A 15,085-nucleotide genomic window follows, 5' to 3' on the forward strand; every position below is an offset into this window, starting at 1 on the left:
AGTTATCTCCTTCCACCGTGGAGGGTCTGGGGACTGAACTCACGTCATCAGGCTTGGCAGCAAGCACCTTTACCCACAGAGCCATATCGCTGGCCTGCTAAAGATGTCTCTGAAACATGTAATCAATCAGTGTTCATGAAGATCAGCAAGGGAGTCGAGCTCTGTGCCAGCATAGGGAAGAGAGGCTTCCTTAAGGCCTGAGTATCAACTTCTTAGTCTATTTTCTGGTACTCCAACAAAACAACTGAGTTTAGGTAATATAAGAAGCAAATAGGGTTTATTAACTGTCTTAGTCAGGGTTTCTATTCCTGCACAAACATCATGACCAAGAAGCAAGTTGGGGAGGAAAGGGTTTATTCAGCTTACACTTCCACATTGCTGTTCATCACCAAAGGAAGTTTGGACTGGAACTCAAGCAGGTCAGAAAGCAGGAGCTGATGCAGAGGCCATGGAGGGATGTTCCTTACTGGCTTGCTTCCCCTGGCTTGCTCAGCCTGCTCTCTTATAGAACCAAGACTACCAGCCCAGAGATGGTCCCACCCACAAGGGGCCCTCAATCCTTGACCACTAATTGAGAAAATGCCTTACAGTTGTATCTCATGGAGGCATTTCCTCAACTGAAGCTCCTTTCTCTGTGATAACTCCAGTTTGTGTCAGGTTGACACACAAAACCAGCCATTACATTAACTCACAGTTCTGGAGCCTGGGAGTTCCCCGTGGAGGACCCATCATGTTAGCCTCTAGTGGCACCTTCACAATGGCAGGAGCTCATGTGGAAGAGAGCAGAAGCACGAGAGATCCAGAGACCAGGCTTCTCTTCTTTCAAACACCTGTCCTTAAGGGAAGCAGCTGAAGTGCTGAGAACATGATTGGTTCCTTCCCTGTGTGTGTGTGTGTGTGTGTGTGTGTGTGTGTGTGTGTCCTGGAACTCACTCTGTAGACCAGGCTGGCCTTGAACTCAGAAATCTGCCTACCTCTGCCTCCCAAGTGCTGGGATTGAAGGCGTGTGCCACCACCGCCTGGTGATTGGTCCCTTCTTAAAGCAATGACATGACCTAATTATCTCTCATGAGGGTACATCTCGTGTGTGTGTGTGTGTGTGTGTGTGTGTGTGTGTATGTGCATGATACATGTGGGTGGAGGCTGTAACAGGTCTCCCAGACCTTAGCACAACCACTCCATGATGGAAGCACCATTCAGGCTGCAAAACTCAGCAGGTAGACAGTACCACCTACCAAAATGAAGACAAAGACCTAGTCCATCAAAGTCCACAGTCTGGCAGCATCTCTAAATGTATTAACCTTGCTTTTTTGGCTTCTGTAGTTTCCACTTCTGGCTAACTACTGTTCTTGTTACCTGAAGTATGTCAACCCAGGACACAGTTTTTTGGACTTAAAAGCTCCACCCTGAAAAAGGCTCCAGGCTATCCTGGGATCCTGAACACCCAGTGTAGTCACCATCTGGCTAACTATTGAGGACATAGAGGATAGAAATAGGTTTCATCTCTGCTTCCACGGGTCCTCAGCTGGGCTGTCCCCACTCTGTTTTTCAGTTAGAAGTATTCAGAAGTTGCTTTTCTTCTTTTTGCTGCTGCTGCTTTGAGACAGTGTCTTGTGTATCCTAGTTAGGATATAGCTGAGAATGGGCTCAGCTTTCTGATCCATCTCTCAGATGTGGGATTACAAGTGTGTGCTACCATGCCCAGTTCTATGCAGTTCGAAGGATGGAGCCCTGGGCTTTGTGAGTACCAGGCAAACATCCTGCCAACTGGGTCACACCCCCAACCTCCCAGAAGCTCTTTATAGGACAGAAATATTGCTTATCCGCAAAGGGACGTGTGCTTGGGGGTAGTTATAGTCTTTTTGTTTGTTTGTTTGTTTGTCATTTGAGGCAGGGTCTCACTGTGTATCCCTGGCTATCCTGGAACTTGCTATATAGACCAGGCTGGCCTTGAACTAAACAAGATTCATCTGCCTCAGTTCCCTAAGTGCTGACATTAAAGGCATGCATATACCACCCCATCCTGCCAGTAATTACATTCTTAATTACTTGACATGTGTGGTGGTCCTGGAGGGGGTTCCACTCTGGCCTCGGGGGTGGGGGGATAGGAAACACCTCAGCCCGACAGCCCAGGTCCTCATCTGCAACCTGTTAACTGGACTCCCTCATGACTCGAGGAAACACATTCAGAGAGAGCTCATGTCCTTATCACCAACTTCTGAGAGTTTTGGCTATGTGTTTAATTCTGAACATGATGCTCTCTATGATGGGTTAGGTCTACTCTTATTTATTTATTTATTTTTAATTATTTATTTACTTCATGTATGTGAGTACACTGTTGCTGTCTTCAGACACACCAGAAGAAAGCATCAGATCCTATTACAGATGGTTGTGAGTCACCATATGGTTGCTGGGAACTGAAATCAGGACCTCTAGAAGAGCAGTCAGTGCTCTTAACCACTGAGCCATCTCTCCAGCCCAGGTCTACTCTTTTAGACAATAACTTGAACACTCTCTCTCCCTCTCTTTCTCTGTGCATGCACACATGCATGCATGTGTGCAGTGCAGGTAACCACAGAAACCAGAAGAAAAGTGCTGGACCCTCTAGAGCTAGAGTTACAGACAGTTGTGAGCTGCCAGCTGTGGCTATGCAACTGAATTCTAGTCTTCTGGAAGAGCACCAAATGACATTGGTCATTGAGTCATCTCTCCAGGCTTGTGGACAGTGAACTTTTGGGTTTTTTATCAATTTTTCCTGAAAAGAGTGGAGAACTGTCTTTGAGGTCCAGAGTGTGGCAGTTTGAATATTCTTAACTGAGAGAGTGACACTATTGGGAGGTGTGACCTTGTTGGAGCAGGTGTGGTCTTGTTGGAGGAAGTGTGTCACTGTGGGGGTGGGCTTTGCGGCCCTCTTCCTAGCTGCCTGGAAGACAGCAGTTTTCTGTTGGCCTTTGGAACACAATGTAGACCTCTCCAGCACCATGCCTACCTGGATGCTGCCATGCTTCCTGCCTTGACTGAACCTCTTAACCCTTAAGCTAGCTCCAATAAATATTGTCCTTTATAAGAGTTGCCTTGGTCATGGTGTCTCTTCACAGCAATGGAAATCCTAACTAAGACAATGAGTCACAAACTATGTGAGCGGACTGGAGAGAGTCTGAAGCCAGTCTGTCCCAGGACAAGTCAGGGAGCACTTAGCCACACTCTGGTCTCAGCCCTCACCGTGGCATGGCCGTAGCGTCACTCAGAGCACCAAGAGTGGTACATATATATGTGCCCTCCGGTTCGGGGACAGGCACAGTCCAGCCTGCAGGTCTAGCCTGTCTTGCGGTCCACGAGGATTACTGCAGCACAGTCCTCTTGGGCTGAAGGGGACTTCCCCAGGAGGATCTCTATCTGTTCCTTACGTGTTACCAGAGCACATTTAACAGCCTGGGCTGGGTTTGTTCCTTTCTAACTTTGTCCCCTCAGCTGTTTGGTCACATGGCCACGAGGGTCTTCCTTACTGGCATTTGCAGTGCCCCACCCCACCCCAGCAGCTGAAAGTTGACTGCTGAGGTCATCCTGTTAGCTGTCTGTTTTGTAGTATTTATGGCACTCAGCTATAACTGTTTTCTTGCTTGGCTACAGTTACCTTACTTAGTGTCGAAAGCCTTTCCCGACCTTCTAGCAACTGAGGAAAGTAATGGGACCAGCAGCTGATGACTTAGCATTTTAACTGTCTCTTGCTATTCTGGGGCCAAATGGCTTCTGGCTGTTTAACTCTCTCCTGCTGTTCAGGGGCCCCCAAGAGCTGGATGGCTTCTGGCAATTTAACTCCTGCTGATAGCAGCAGGGGATTAGGAAAAAGAAACTTAGTTACTTCGGTTCTTTTATTTTCTCTCATTGCCTAGTGGAGTTGGTTAACTCTTTCTGAGCCAGTGAGAAAGGTGAAAGAAAGTTAAGTCAGGCACATAGACGAAAGCACACTGGATGAATCAGAAAAGGGCTACCCCAAAACTTTATTATTGCTTTCAGCTTTTTGTAGCTTTTTAGACAAAAAGTTCTCTATGCAAGAAAAAGTTACGTCATGGATAAAATGTTACACCAAAGGGGAGTTACAGAAGGATGTTGACAGTAAGATCAAAGCAGTGTTTCATTCTTTAAGCTCATTGGAAGTTCAAAGCAACAGTGTTACATGGCCTTGCTTTATCATAGTGCACACCTGTGGCTTCATCCTGGGATCTGAACTAGAATGAATGTTTTTCCTTGATCACTAATCTATCCCAAGTCTATTTCTCTTCTTAGTGCAATATATGAAAGCTCATTGCATTCCACATTATGCCTCCTTTAGTTACTATTCTGTGAGGAGGGGGATATTCTATTCTTGATTCTAAGTTTATTACATCTTTCTGGCAAAACAACTAAAACCATCTTCTTAAACTTTGTTCTTCAAATTATTTGAGTCAAATTAGGAACTCTATAAAGTCATTAATTCATCTGAACAGCATTAATTCATGAAAGTTCATCTTCGTGTTGATCTGCAAGAAATCTGCCCAATAGGGTGGGCTATCACCCAGGAAGTAATCACACCAGCTGTAGGCTGCGAAGATGTTCTGGTGTCCATTCACACCAAGTCAGATAAATGAGGTGTATGGCAGTGACCTCCACGAGGCAGCACATCAGTAGCAAGAAGCAATCCTGGGATGAAGTCTCTGGGCTGTGCCTCACCAGAGCACACTCATCAGAGCTGAGTAAGATGGTGGGCCATCTCCAGGGAGCCCATTCGTCCACTGCAGCTCTTCCTGCATGGCATCCGCCAACATACATTTTAAAAAGAATTATTATTTTATTTCTGCATACATATCTGTGTATGATATGGGGGTGAAGGTGGGGGTGGCAGATGCCTGCAGAGGAATTATTGGAATTATAGGCAGGTGTGAGCTGCCTGACATGGTTGCTGAGCCCTGGACTCAGGTTCTCTGGAAGAGTAGGTAAGTGCTCTTCCTTCTGAGGTATTTCTCCAGTCGCCTCCAATCCCAGGTAAAGGAGTAGTGTGTGTGTGTGTGTGTGTGTGTGTGTGTGTGTGTGTGTGTACTCGTATCCCAGCCCTAATAATAACACACATCAGATGCAAAAATTAGTAACATTCACTGTGAAGCATCCCCAAGTGCATGGTCACACCCATCTGCTGCTCCCAGAATGGACTGAGGATGTGAGATCTGTGGAGCTGTTACAGAGCTCTTAGGGCGCTCACAGGCAGTAGTAACCACTGCCGTCTCCAGCCTCTGCGTTTAATATATTCTGCTGACTCGGTTGACCTACTCTGGGCCCAAGACACGTGCATAGAGGTCAACTACTTGGGTAGGTGTGAGGCAGGAGCTGCTGACCTGCATAATAAGCATGGGGGAGGATCCCAGACCCTCCGTGCTGGGCTGGGTGCTCCAGAGCCTGTGCTGTCCTGGAAAGGGGAAACCAGGTGTCCTGGCTGGTTTTGTGTGCCAACTTGACACAAGCTGGAATTATCACAGAGAAATGAGCCCCCCTTGAGGGATGCCTCCATGAGATCCAGCTGTAAGGCATTTTCTCAATTAGTGATCAAGGGGGAAAGGCCCCTTGTGGGTGGTGCTATCCCTGGGCTGGTGGTCCTGGGTTCTATAAGAAAGCAAGTTGAGCAAGCCAGGGGAAGCAAGCCAGTAAGTAACATCCCTCCATGGCCCCTGCATCATCTCCTGCTTCATGCCCTGCTTGAGTTCCAGTCCTGACATCCTTTGGTGATGAACAGCAATGTGGAAGTGTAAGCTAAAAAAACCCTTTCCTCCCCAACTTGCTTCTTGGTCATGATGTCTGTGCAGGAATAGAAACCCTGACTAAAAAAAACAGCAGGCATCAAGCAGGTAACAGCACCTTGGGACAGTGCAGCTGTCTTGTAGAGACCAACCCAGGCTGAGGACTGGAGGGGAGGAGGATGTTGTGTGGCCCTGGGAAGCACTTCTCCACCTGTTGGAACATCAAGGCAGGAGTTTGGAGGAGCTCAGAGCAGCCCAGACACTGAAGAGTGAGGGAAGAGGAAGTCAGGGACCGATAGAAGGTAGGCTTGCCACACATGGTCCACAGGATATCCTCGGGATCTGACATTGATGGGTTCTTTAATGAGCCTTGCCCTGAAACCCCCAGACCTGTTCTGACTGTGGTGTGAAATACGGACACCAGCTTAATAGTTACAGGCCTCTACTCCCAAGGTCATCAATAACACAGGGCAAGCCAGGTACTGTGTCTCCTGAACTCTGAGGAATCACGAGTGAGAAGAGACCACACTGGAGATAGGGTAAGATGACAGGGTAGATTAGAAGGGCTCCCTGGTAGGAGGGATCGAGAGAACTAGTGAACAAGGGGAGCAGCTACAAGGAGCAGCCTTGTGAAGGGTCTGCTGCTCTTGAGAGGTCCACTAAGAACCCTGGGAAAGAAACATTTCAGTTCCCCGGGGAAGCACACTGGGATCCTCAGAGGAAGCCACTGACAATAAGCCTAGATCAGTGCCGACCCTGACTCAGTCTGGAGCTGAGTTAGATCTTGGGACACATGGCTGGAGAAGATACCAAGACCAGAGCTGAGCTCCTGTCTGAACTTCTTCAAGGTCTCACCAAATATAATGAAACTAACCTAGTAACCAATAAAAATTGTACTAATGTCACTGCTTTGCCCCTTACTGATCATAGTAGAGGTTACCTAACGCTTCTGAAAATTTCCCCTGCGTTAAAGCCCCTCAGGCTGCCGCCATTTTGATGAATGGTTGACCTCAGAATGCTGGTAATTTCTGCAGAATACACTGACTTTTCTTTTATATACTATTTGAGTCGGGGGTCTTCCTTCGGCGATCCTCAAACCCTATCACTCCCATAGTTCTGGAACGCACTGGATCTGAAGATGAGCGTCTCCCAGGGTTAGGTGCTATCATCTGAGCACTAGGGGCTCCGGGAAGGGAGGTAGCAGGGTCAGTCCAGGCAGCTCTGACCGAAGTCTGAATGGCAGGCTTCACGGGCAGACTTCTGACCTCCCCAACTGGCCAGCGGCCGACAGAGTTCCTCCCCCCTCTGAAGAAGAACTTGGCCTCTGAGTGCTAACTCCCGAAAACTAGCCATTTCCAGGAACTGAAACTGAAAGCTGTTCGGGCACCAGGCCCCGCCCCTTGGGGAGGAGGCAGGCAGGGCTCACGCCTAGAAGTTGGGGACTTACATCTGGGCCAACATAGATAGAGCAGGGTCTGAGAGGAAACCTAGGAGCTCAGGCTGCCCTTCAGCTGCTCCTGCCTCTTCTAATCGCTCTTCCCCACAGGACCCTGCCCCACCACACTTCTCTCTCTCCTGACCGTCCTGAGCCTGGATTGCAGTTTTGTAAGGCTTCTGAGCAGGTAGGTGAGGGGCTCCTGCTTGGCCTATAAACCTGCTCAGGGCAGGGGAGTCTGGGGTCAGGTGTTCCTCTGGGGCACCCTGTGCAGGAGGCACCCTCCTGCACTGTCTTCAGGATCGGAGTGCCTGGTGTCTGGCTGAATCAAGTCCTTCCAATTCACCAGAGAGAAGCAGTGTGCTTCTTTTTTTACCTGGGTATCCCTGGGTTTGTGGGTCTTCTGAGGGGGCCTAGTTAAGAGAAAACAGGTGGGATTTTACTCAGTCTCTCAGTTATTGGCCAGAGTCCAGGATCAGAACCTCTCCCGGGTATCTGGATGTCCCGGGACTATGTAAACACAGTGCTCTTTATTCGGAGCAGATAGAGACTGGAACTTGAAAGATGGAGTTTCTAAGGAAACTTTTTGTATAGTTCTCAGCTCAATTATTTTAAAAGATATTTATTTAGTGTGTGTGTCTGTGTGTCTGTGGCAATCAGAGGACAACTTGCAGACCTGATTCTCTCCTTCCACAATCGAACTCACATCATCAGGTTTGGTGGCAAGTGTGTTTACTTGGTAAGCCGTCTCACGGGCCCTTTTAAAACAAACAAACCAAACCAACCAACCAACCAACCAACCAACCAAAACCAAAATCTAAAAACCAAAAACACCAAAAAATAAAGAAATTAAAATAAAATTAAATTTAAAAAATTAAAACCAAGACAAAACCAGTTCAAATATTTCATCCGCTTTAGAAAATCTGGCACACCACAGGCACCCACCCAGCTCAGTCCTTCATAGATAATTACGGTGGGGGCGGGGGGACGCTTTAAACACCACCTACCAAAAGCATGCTGGGTCCAAGGCTGTTCCCACTGACCATGGGGTGGATCACCACCCTTTCCTGGAATCAGTAGCACCCGGAAATTCCCTGTGTCCCCACAATGGTGAAGTGATAAAGAACAAGGTAGGATTGAGGGTCCAATAGGGTCTGTGTTCACAAAAGTTTTTGACAGCTCAGATCCACAGCTAGTTTAGGCTGTTCCCCACATCTCTGGAAGCCCCTCTCATGGAGCCTCAGAGTTGCTGGATGAGGGAAGAACTGTGTGGAGTACTTGATAGGCAATCTCTTCCTAAGTGTGAGTTTTCAATGTTTGCATAGTTGAGCTCGGTGAGGTGGCTCACACTTGTAAAGCATTGGACGTAGGAATTGGGGGCAGAAGATTCAGTTTAAGTTTCCATGGCGAGTCTTAGACTAGCATGGGCTAATTTTACTCACATATTAGACTCCGATTTACATTTTAAAATGCATGTGATTTATTAGTCTATAATAATAGCATAAAAGAATAGGTCGTGGGCCAGTGAGCTGGCTTAGTGGGTAAAAGTGATTGCTGCCATGCCTGAAAACCCAAGTTTGACCCCAAGGACCCATGTGGTCGATGGAGAGAACCAACACCCACAAGTTGCCTGTTAACTGTCACAAATGCACCCGGCGTGCTTGACACACCTCCAACACATTTAAATAAATCAGTGTGACAGTATATACATGGATGTATATATAAAATATACATTTAATAGCATTTAAATAAATATTTCAAATAAATAGTAATAAATAATTACGGTGGGGACAGGGGGACGCTTTAAACACCACCTACCAAAAGTTTAATTTGGCTCATGGCTAGAAAGGATGCAGCCCTCTACCGTAGGGAAGGTGTGGCCTCAGGGGCATGATTCATCTGAGCATCCACAGGCTGGGCAGAGAGAGGCAGATGCTGGCATTTAGGTTTGTTTTATCTTTATCTTTTTAAGCCAGTTCTGGAGCCCAGTCCACAAGTTGGTGATGCCTACATCCAGGGTGAGTCTTGCCTCCTCGGGTAATCCTTTCTGGAAATATTCTGACACATTTACTTAGCCGTGCGCCTCACTGATACCCTGGGCATGTTGTGATGCAATCAAGCTGACAACTGAAATTGACCGACACAGATGCTTATATGAGCTCACTCCCCCTATTACCCATAGGTTTTAGTTTGTTTCACTTAAAGAGTAAAATTTCGGTGGGTTATCAGGAGCTTTTTAGTAAAGTTGTACAATTGGAATAAATATAATAAAACACAAGTCTTTGGGAAGGGTGGCACACACCATTAGTCCCGGCCCTCAGGAGGCAGAGGCAGGTGGATTTTTGTGAGCCTGGGCACAGAGTAAGTTCCAGAACAGCTATGGCTATGTAAAAAGACTCATTAAAAAAAAAAAGCAAAAACAAAAGTAAAAATAAAACAAAACATTTTTCAGTCAATTGAATCCAGTAGAGTAACATGCAACCTTGGTGAATCATGGTACAACACTTGAGAGTGTGCGTGTGAACACGTGTGTTCGTGCATGAACACGTGTGTGTGTGTATGTGTGTGTGTGTGTGAGCATGCCCCTGGCTTCTATGAAGCGCACCTCTGTGAGTACGTTAGATTTCTGAGTCGTGGCTCACATGGTCTGGCTCTCCTCCCTGCCCTGGCTATCCCTCTCCTGTGAGTTTCCTTGTTGGCGTCCCTTCAGAAGCCAGGAGGATCTGCTCCTCATTCCCAAGGATGTCTGACCCATGTGCCAAGGGGTAAACCAGAGGCAGCACAGGTATAAACTGGATAGGGCCCTCAAATAGGGAAGTTTGAGGCCACTTGAACTCCGGGCCAAATGCTGATGGCTTGTAAAACCTTGTCTGTGCCACGTTCCCAAGGCTGTCCACACAAACAGCCCTACAGGACTTCTCTTCCTGATACTTTGTCAGAGGGATGAGAAAAGCAACTGATCTGGTCATCTGCAGAAAACTAGGGACTTGGGAAGATGTCCACAATTCACCAAGCCAGCACCACTGGAGGCTCAGGAGGAGCTGGCAGCCCACTCTTTTCACATGGAGACTGAAGCCAGGCCCCCAGGGTTGAGGAGCTGAGGAGGAGCAGGAGAAGGAGCAGTGGGGAGGAGCAGTGCTGGGCTGAAGACAGGACAGCCCATCCTGGAAGGCAAGCAAGGGAGGTAGAGGATGGGACTATGGAGGGCAAAAAACTATACCATAAGACTTAAGGGTGCCCTAGAAGCACCTTCTAGACAAAGGAGCCTTGGATTTCTCGGATGGACACCAGGGCACAATTCTAGTAATTTCTTGGGGCCCTATGAGTAAATCTGGCAGGGACCTCCTTTGGGATGGGGGATGGGGGTTTCTGTTGTTGTTGGGCTTTTTTTTTGTTTGTTTGTTTGTTTTGTCTTTGTTTTTGAGACAGGGTTTCACTGTGTAGCCCTGGCTGTCCTGGAACTCACTCCGTAGACCAGGCTAGCCTCCAACTCAGAGATCTGCCCACCTCTGCCTCCCAAGTGCTGGGATTAAAGGTGTGCACCACCACCACCTGGCTGGCAGGGCATTCCTTAAAGGAATGTGAGACTCAGGAAAAATTTCAAATATATGGTGCTGAGTTTCAAATGCATTAAAATTTTGAGGGGAAGAACCAGGGCAATCACTCGTAGGTGGCGCTGCATCCACCTGCTGACGTGTAGCCCTGCATTCCTTATGCCATTTGTCTTAGGGTTTTACTGCTGTGAACAGCACCATGACCAAGGCAAGTCTTAAAAATGACATTTAATTGGGGCTGGCTTACAGATTCAGAGGTCCAGTCCATTATCATGAAGATGGGAGCATGGCAGCATCCAGGCAGACATGGTGCAGGAGGAGCTGAGAGTTCTACATCTTCATCTGAAGGCTGCTAGCAGAATACTGGCTTCCAGGCAGCTAGGATATGGGTTTTTAGAGACCACACCCACAATGACACACCTACTCCAACAGGGCCACATACCCTCTAATAGTGCCACTCCCTGCACAGAGCATATACAAACCATCACACCATTACTGAATGTCACTGGGGAAAGGAAGAACACTTTTCAGAGTGCAACTAGAACAAATAGCCACTGATGGAGAAGGGATGTGTGAACTGAAGACTTGCTGGGTCCTCTGGGTGGGAGCTGACATAGGCTGTTCCCTGCTCTGCATACACTTCCTCTGGGTAGCCCAGGCAACCTGGAGCATGGACATTTGTACCCAGTGAGAGACTGGCCTGACATTCCAGTGTTCAGCTTTGGGGTTTAGTGTTGCCATAACAGCTATAGAGCTAGTTTTGCCTTCCAAGAAAGTGCGCATGCACAGGAGGGCTCAGCTAGCTCTGTAATGAGCAGGTCTTGGTGTAGGGTAGGGTATGGATCTGAAAGCCTGGACAAGGAACAGTGTTTCCTGTGGGTGCCTGTGTTCACAGCCACCCCAACTCCCTTTCAATGTAATTTCAGGTTGCCCCGTTGCTCGACAACATGGAAGAGGCAGTTGAGTCACCTGAGGTTAAAGAATTTGAATACTTCTCCGACGCTGTATTCATTCCCAAAGACGGCAATACTTTATCTGTAGGCGTCATTAAGAGAATTGAGACTGCCGTGAAAGAAGGGGAGGTAGTGAAAGTGGTTTCTATAGTTAAAGAGATCATACAGAACGTTTCCAGAAACAAAATAAAGATCGCTGTGACTGGGGACTCTGGCAATGGCATGTCATCTTTCATCAATGCCCTTAGGCTCATCGGACACGAAGAGAAAGATTCAGCTCCCACTGGGGTGGTGAGAACCACCCAGAAACCAACCTGTTACTTTTCCTCCCACTTTCCCTATGTGGAGCTGTGGGACCTGCCTGGCTTAGGGGCCACAGCCCAGAGTGTGGAGAGCTACCTGGAAGAGATGCAGATCAGCATATACGACCTTATCATCATCGTAGCTTCTGAGCAGTTCAGCTTAAATCATGTGAAGCTGGCCATAACCATGCAGAGGATGAGAAAGAGGTTCTATGTCGTCTGGACCAAGCTGGACAGGGACCTCAGCACAAGTACCTTCCCTGAACCCCAGCTACTGCAGAGTATCCAAAGGAATATCCGGGATAGTCTTCAGAAGGAGAAAGTGAAGGAGCACCCCATGTTCCTGGTATCTGTCTTTAAGCCTGAATCACATGACTTCCCAAAGCTTAGGGAGACACTACAAAAAGACCTCCCTGTCATCAAGTACCACGGCCTCGTCGAAACCCTTTACCAAGTCTGTGAGAAAACTGTTAATGAGAGAGTAGAGTCCATTAAAAAGAGTATAGATGAAGATAACCTACACACAGAGTTTGGGATCTCGGATCCGGGTAACGCGATAGAGATTCGGAAAGCCTTCCAAAAAACCTTTGGTTTGGATGACATATCTCTCCACCTGGTTGCTCTGGAAATGAAAAATAAACATTTCAACACTAGTATGGAGTCCCAGGAGACCCAGAGGTACCAACAAGATGACTGGGTGCTGGCTCGGTTGTATCGCACTGGAACCCGGGTTGGCTCTATAGGTTTTGACTACATGAAGTGCTGCTTTACCTCTCATCACAGTCGATGCAAACAACAGAAAGATATACTTGATGAAACTGCTGCCAAAGCCAAGGAAGTTCTGTTAAAAATCCTGAGACTCTCCATTCCTCATCCTTAGGAAGGTTTAGACAACTGGAGTCTTCTCCCCAGCCCTGTACCCCATGTGTACCCCCAGTTGAGATAACACCCCTCTCCCCCACGCCATGGGGTCCAAGTTCCTTGAGGTTACTAGGCCGACTGTCTTAATGGGTATCCCTCTCGTGAGACACCATAATGGGTTTTGCTAACTGAATTACCTGGGATCTGACTATAGGATAAGTTTCCCTGTTCTAATTGTTTGGAATGCCATGTTTGACACATGCTCACCTTAGCGCCAACGACGAGGGGCCTCTTGGTCTACTCCTGTCTCTTTTTGTCTCTTTTCGTCCTTGACTCTGGAGATGGAGTATCTCTTAGGGAATGGGGAAGAGCTTGTCTTTGGCTATTGTCTGAAAAACGTGGCCAGCAGAGGCCTGTTCTCCAACCCCTCCTCTGATGTGTAAAGAGGAGAGGGGCATTAACTCCGGCATTACTAGTAATAGGATTCACACAGTGCTGAAGAGAATGATTCTCAGCACCCTACACTACCCTTGATGGTGTCAATGGTATCATGATTAGTCCTGGCCCTTCACACTCTGGGCTCTCAGTCTTATATTGGACTTCAACTTCTTCAGCAGCCCCTAATTCTGCAGGCTGCACCTCCATCCAGACACACAAGGACCCTTCTCCCTTTGCCATGAAGCACTCACATTTGAATCTGTGTGTGTGACTTTGCATTTAAGACAGGTGCCGCTCCGTGTTCTGTCATGCTCCTTTCTCTCAGCCCTGCTTTCGATAGATATCAGTACTGTCAGCCCAACTTCCCTAGCGGTCTCAGGCCTCTGTCCTCCCCTTCTCCCCTTTCACCTCTTTGGCACAATGTTAAATGCTTTCTTTCTTTTTTCTCTGTGTAGCCCTGGCTGTCCTGGAACTCACTCTGTAGACCAGGCTGGCCTCAAACTCAGAAATCCACCTGCCTCTGCCAACTGTTACCAGCATCACACCGGAGCGTTTAGTTTGGGCTCATAGTTTGCTAGTACAGTCCATCACAGCTGAAAGTCATCACAGTGGGAGCACAGAGCAGCTGATCCCGTGTGTCCGCTATCAGGGAGCAGAGAGAGATGAATAGGGCTCTTTGGCACACATTCTCCTTTTCATTCAGCCCAAGACCAGCCTATAGAATGATATCATCCACGTTCAGAGTGGGTCTTCCAACCTTCATGAACCAAGTCCAGAGACTCCTTCATAGACACGCCCAAAGGTCTCTTTGCATAGTGATTCTAGATCCTGCCAACCTGCCAACCAATATTAACTACACAGGCACTCAGGGGATCTAGGACTTTTATTGGTTAATAGTGGGAAGAAGGTTGGGTGTGGCTTAGTAGTACAATGTTTTCCTAGCACATGGAAGGCTATGGTTTTGATACCTAGAAAGAAACAAAATCTGTTCTGAAATGGAAGGAAAATGCCAATTATATTTGTTGAGAAAATACAATTAAATTATATTATTGGCACAGGCACTTCAAAAAAAGAATCACTTAAATGTAAAAGGTGGGTTTACTGTATATGCTGTGGGTAAGGATAGGATGGACTAAGAAGTCTCACGATGGTGGGATTGGGGGTGAGCCAAGTTCTGCTAAGACTCACCTTCCACCTGCTTGTTCTTTGGTTAATGTGGTGCCATGGAAGTCACAGGAGAGGTCTGCAAAGAAACCGCAGAGGTTTTGTCTGTCGTCCTTATGACATTCGTGTGTACTCAGAAATAATTCCTGAGGTCAAGGTTATGGCATAGATGCTGCTCCGCAATGTCAGCTGTAAATAAGAAAGCGAGTTTGCTCTTTAAAAGCTCGCCTGAGGTTGTATGTGTTGGTCACAGGGTATCTCACCTGGCCCCAGCACTGAGGAAACTGTGATCTCACTGTTGGCCGGGCTGGAGAAGCAGGGTGTGAATTCTCTCCGTGTCTTAGGTCATAGACATAGATTTTCTCTTTGCTGGTTGTATGTACATACCTATCTATATACAGATACAGAAGTATATGTACACAGATATTATATATTCATCACACACATTTATTATGCATTGTATGTAACATACATGTAGTGTTGATCTTTGTGATGGAATAAATAATCACAGTATATTATATAAATAGATGTATTATTTTTGTTCTTTATTTTTTGATAACTTCATGCATGAACACTGTATTCACATCACCCCACCCTTCTCTTCCCCCAC

At 47.2% G+C, this 15,085-nt stretch overlaps 1 protein-coding gene across 1 annotated transcript; it reads left to right on the top strand.

The window, feature by feature from the left end:
* Positions 1–7,196: 7,196 nt before the first annotated feature.
* Irgm2 (immunity-related GTPase family M member 2) lies at positions 7,197–15,003 on the top strand. Its single transcript, NM_019440.3, has 2 exons — positions 7,197–7,390; positions 11,684–15,003. Exon 2 carries the CDS (start codon positions 11,705–11,707, stop codon positions 12,890–12,892), a length of 1,188 nt encoding a protein of 395 aa, NP_062313.3. The 5' UTR covers positions 7,197–7,390; positions 11,684–11,704; the 3' UTR covers positions 12,893–15,003.
* Positions 15,004–15,085: the final 82 nt, after the last annotated feature.

The sequence above is a fragment of the Mus musculus genome, chromosome 11 (genome assembly GCF_000001635.26).
Source record: "Mus musculus strain C57BL/6J chromosome 11, GRCm38.p6 C57BL/6J".
NCBI classification, from domain to species: Eukaryota; Metazoa; Chordata; class Mammalia; order Rodentia; family Muridae; genus Mus; species Mus musculus.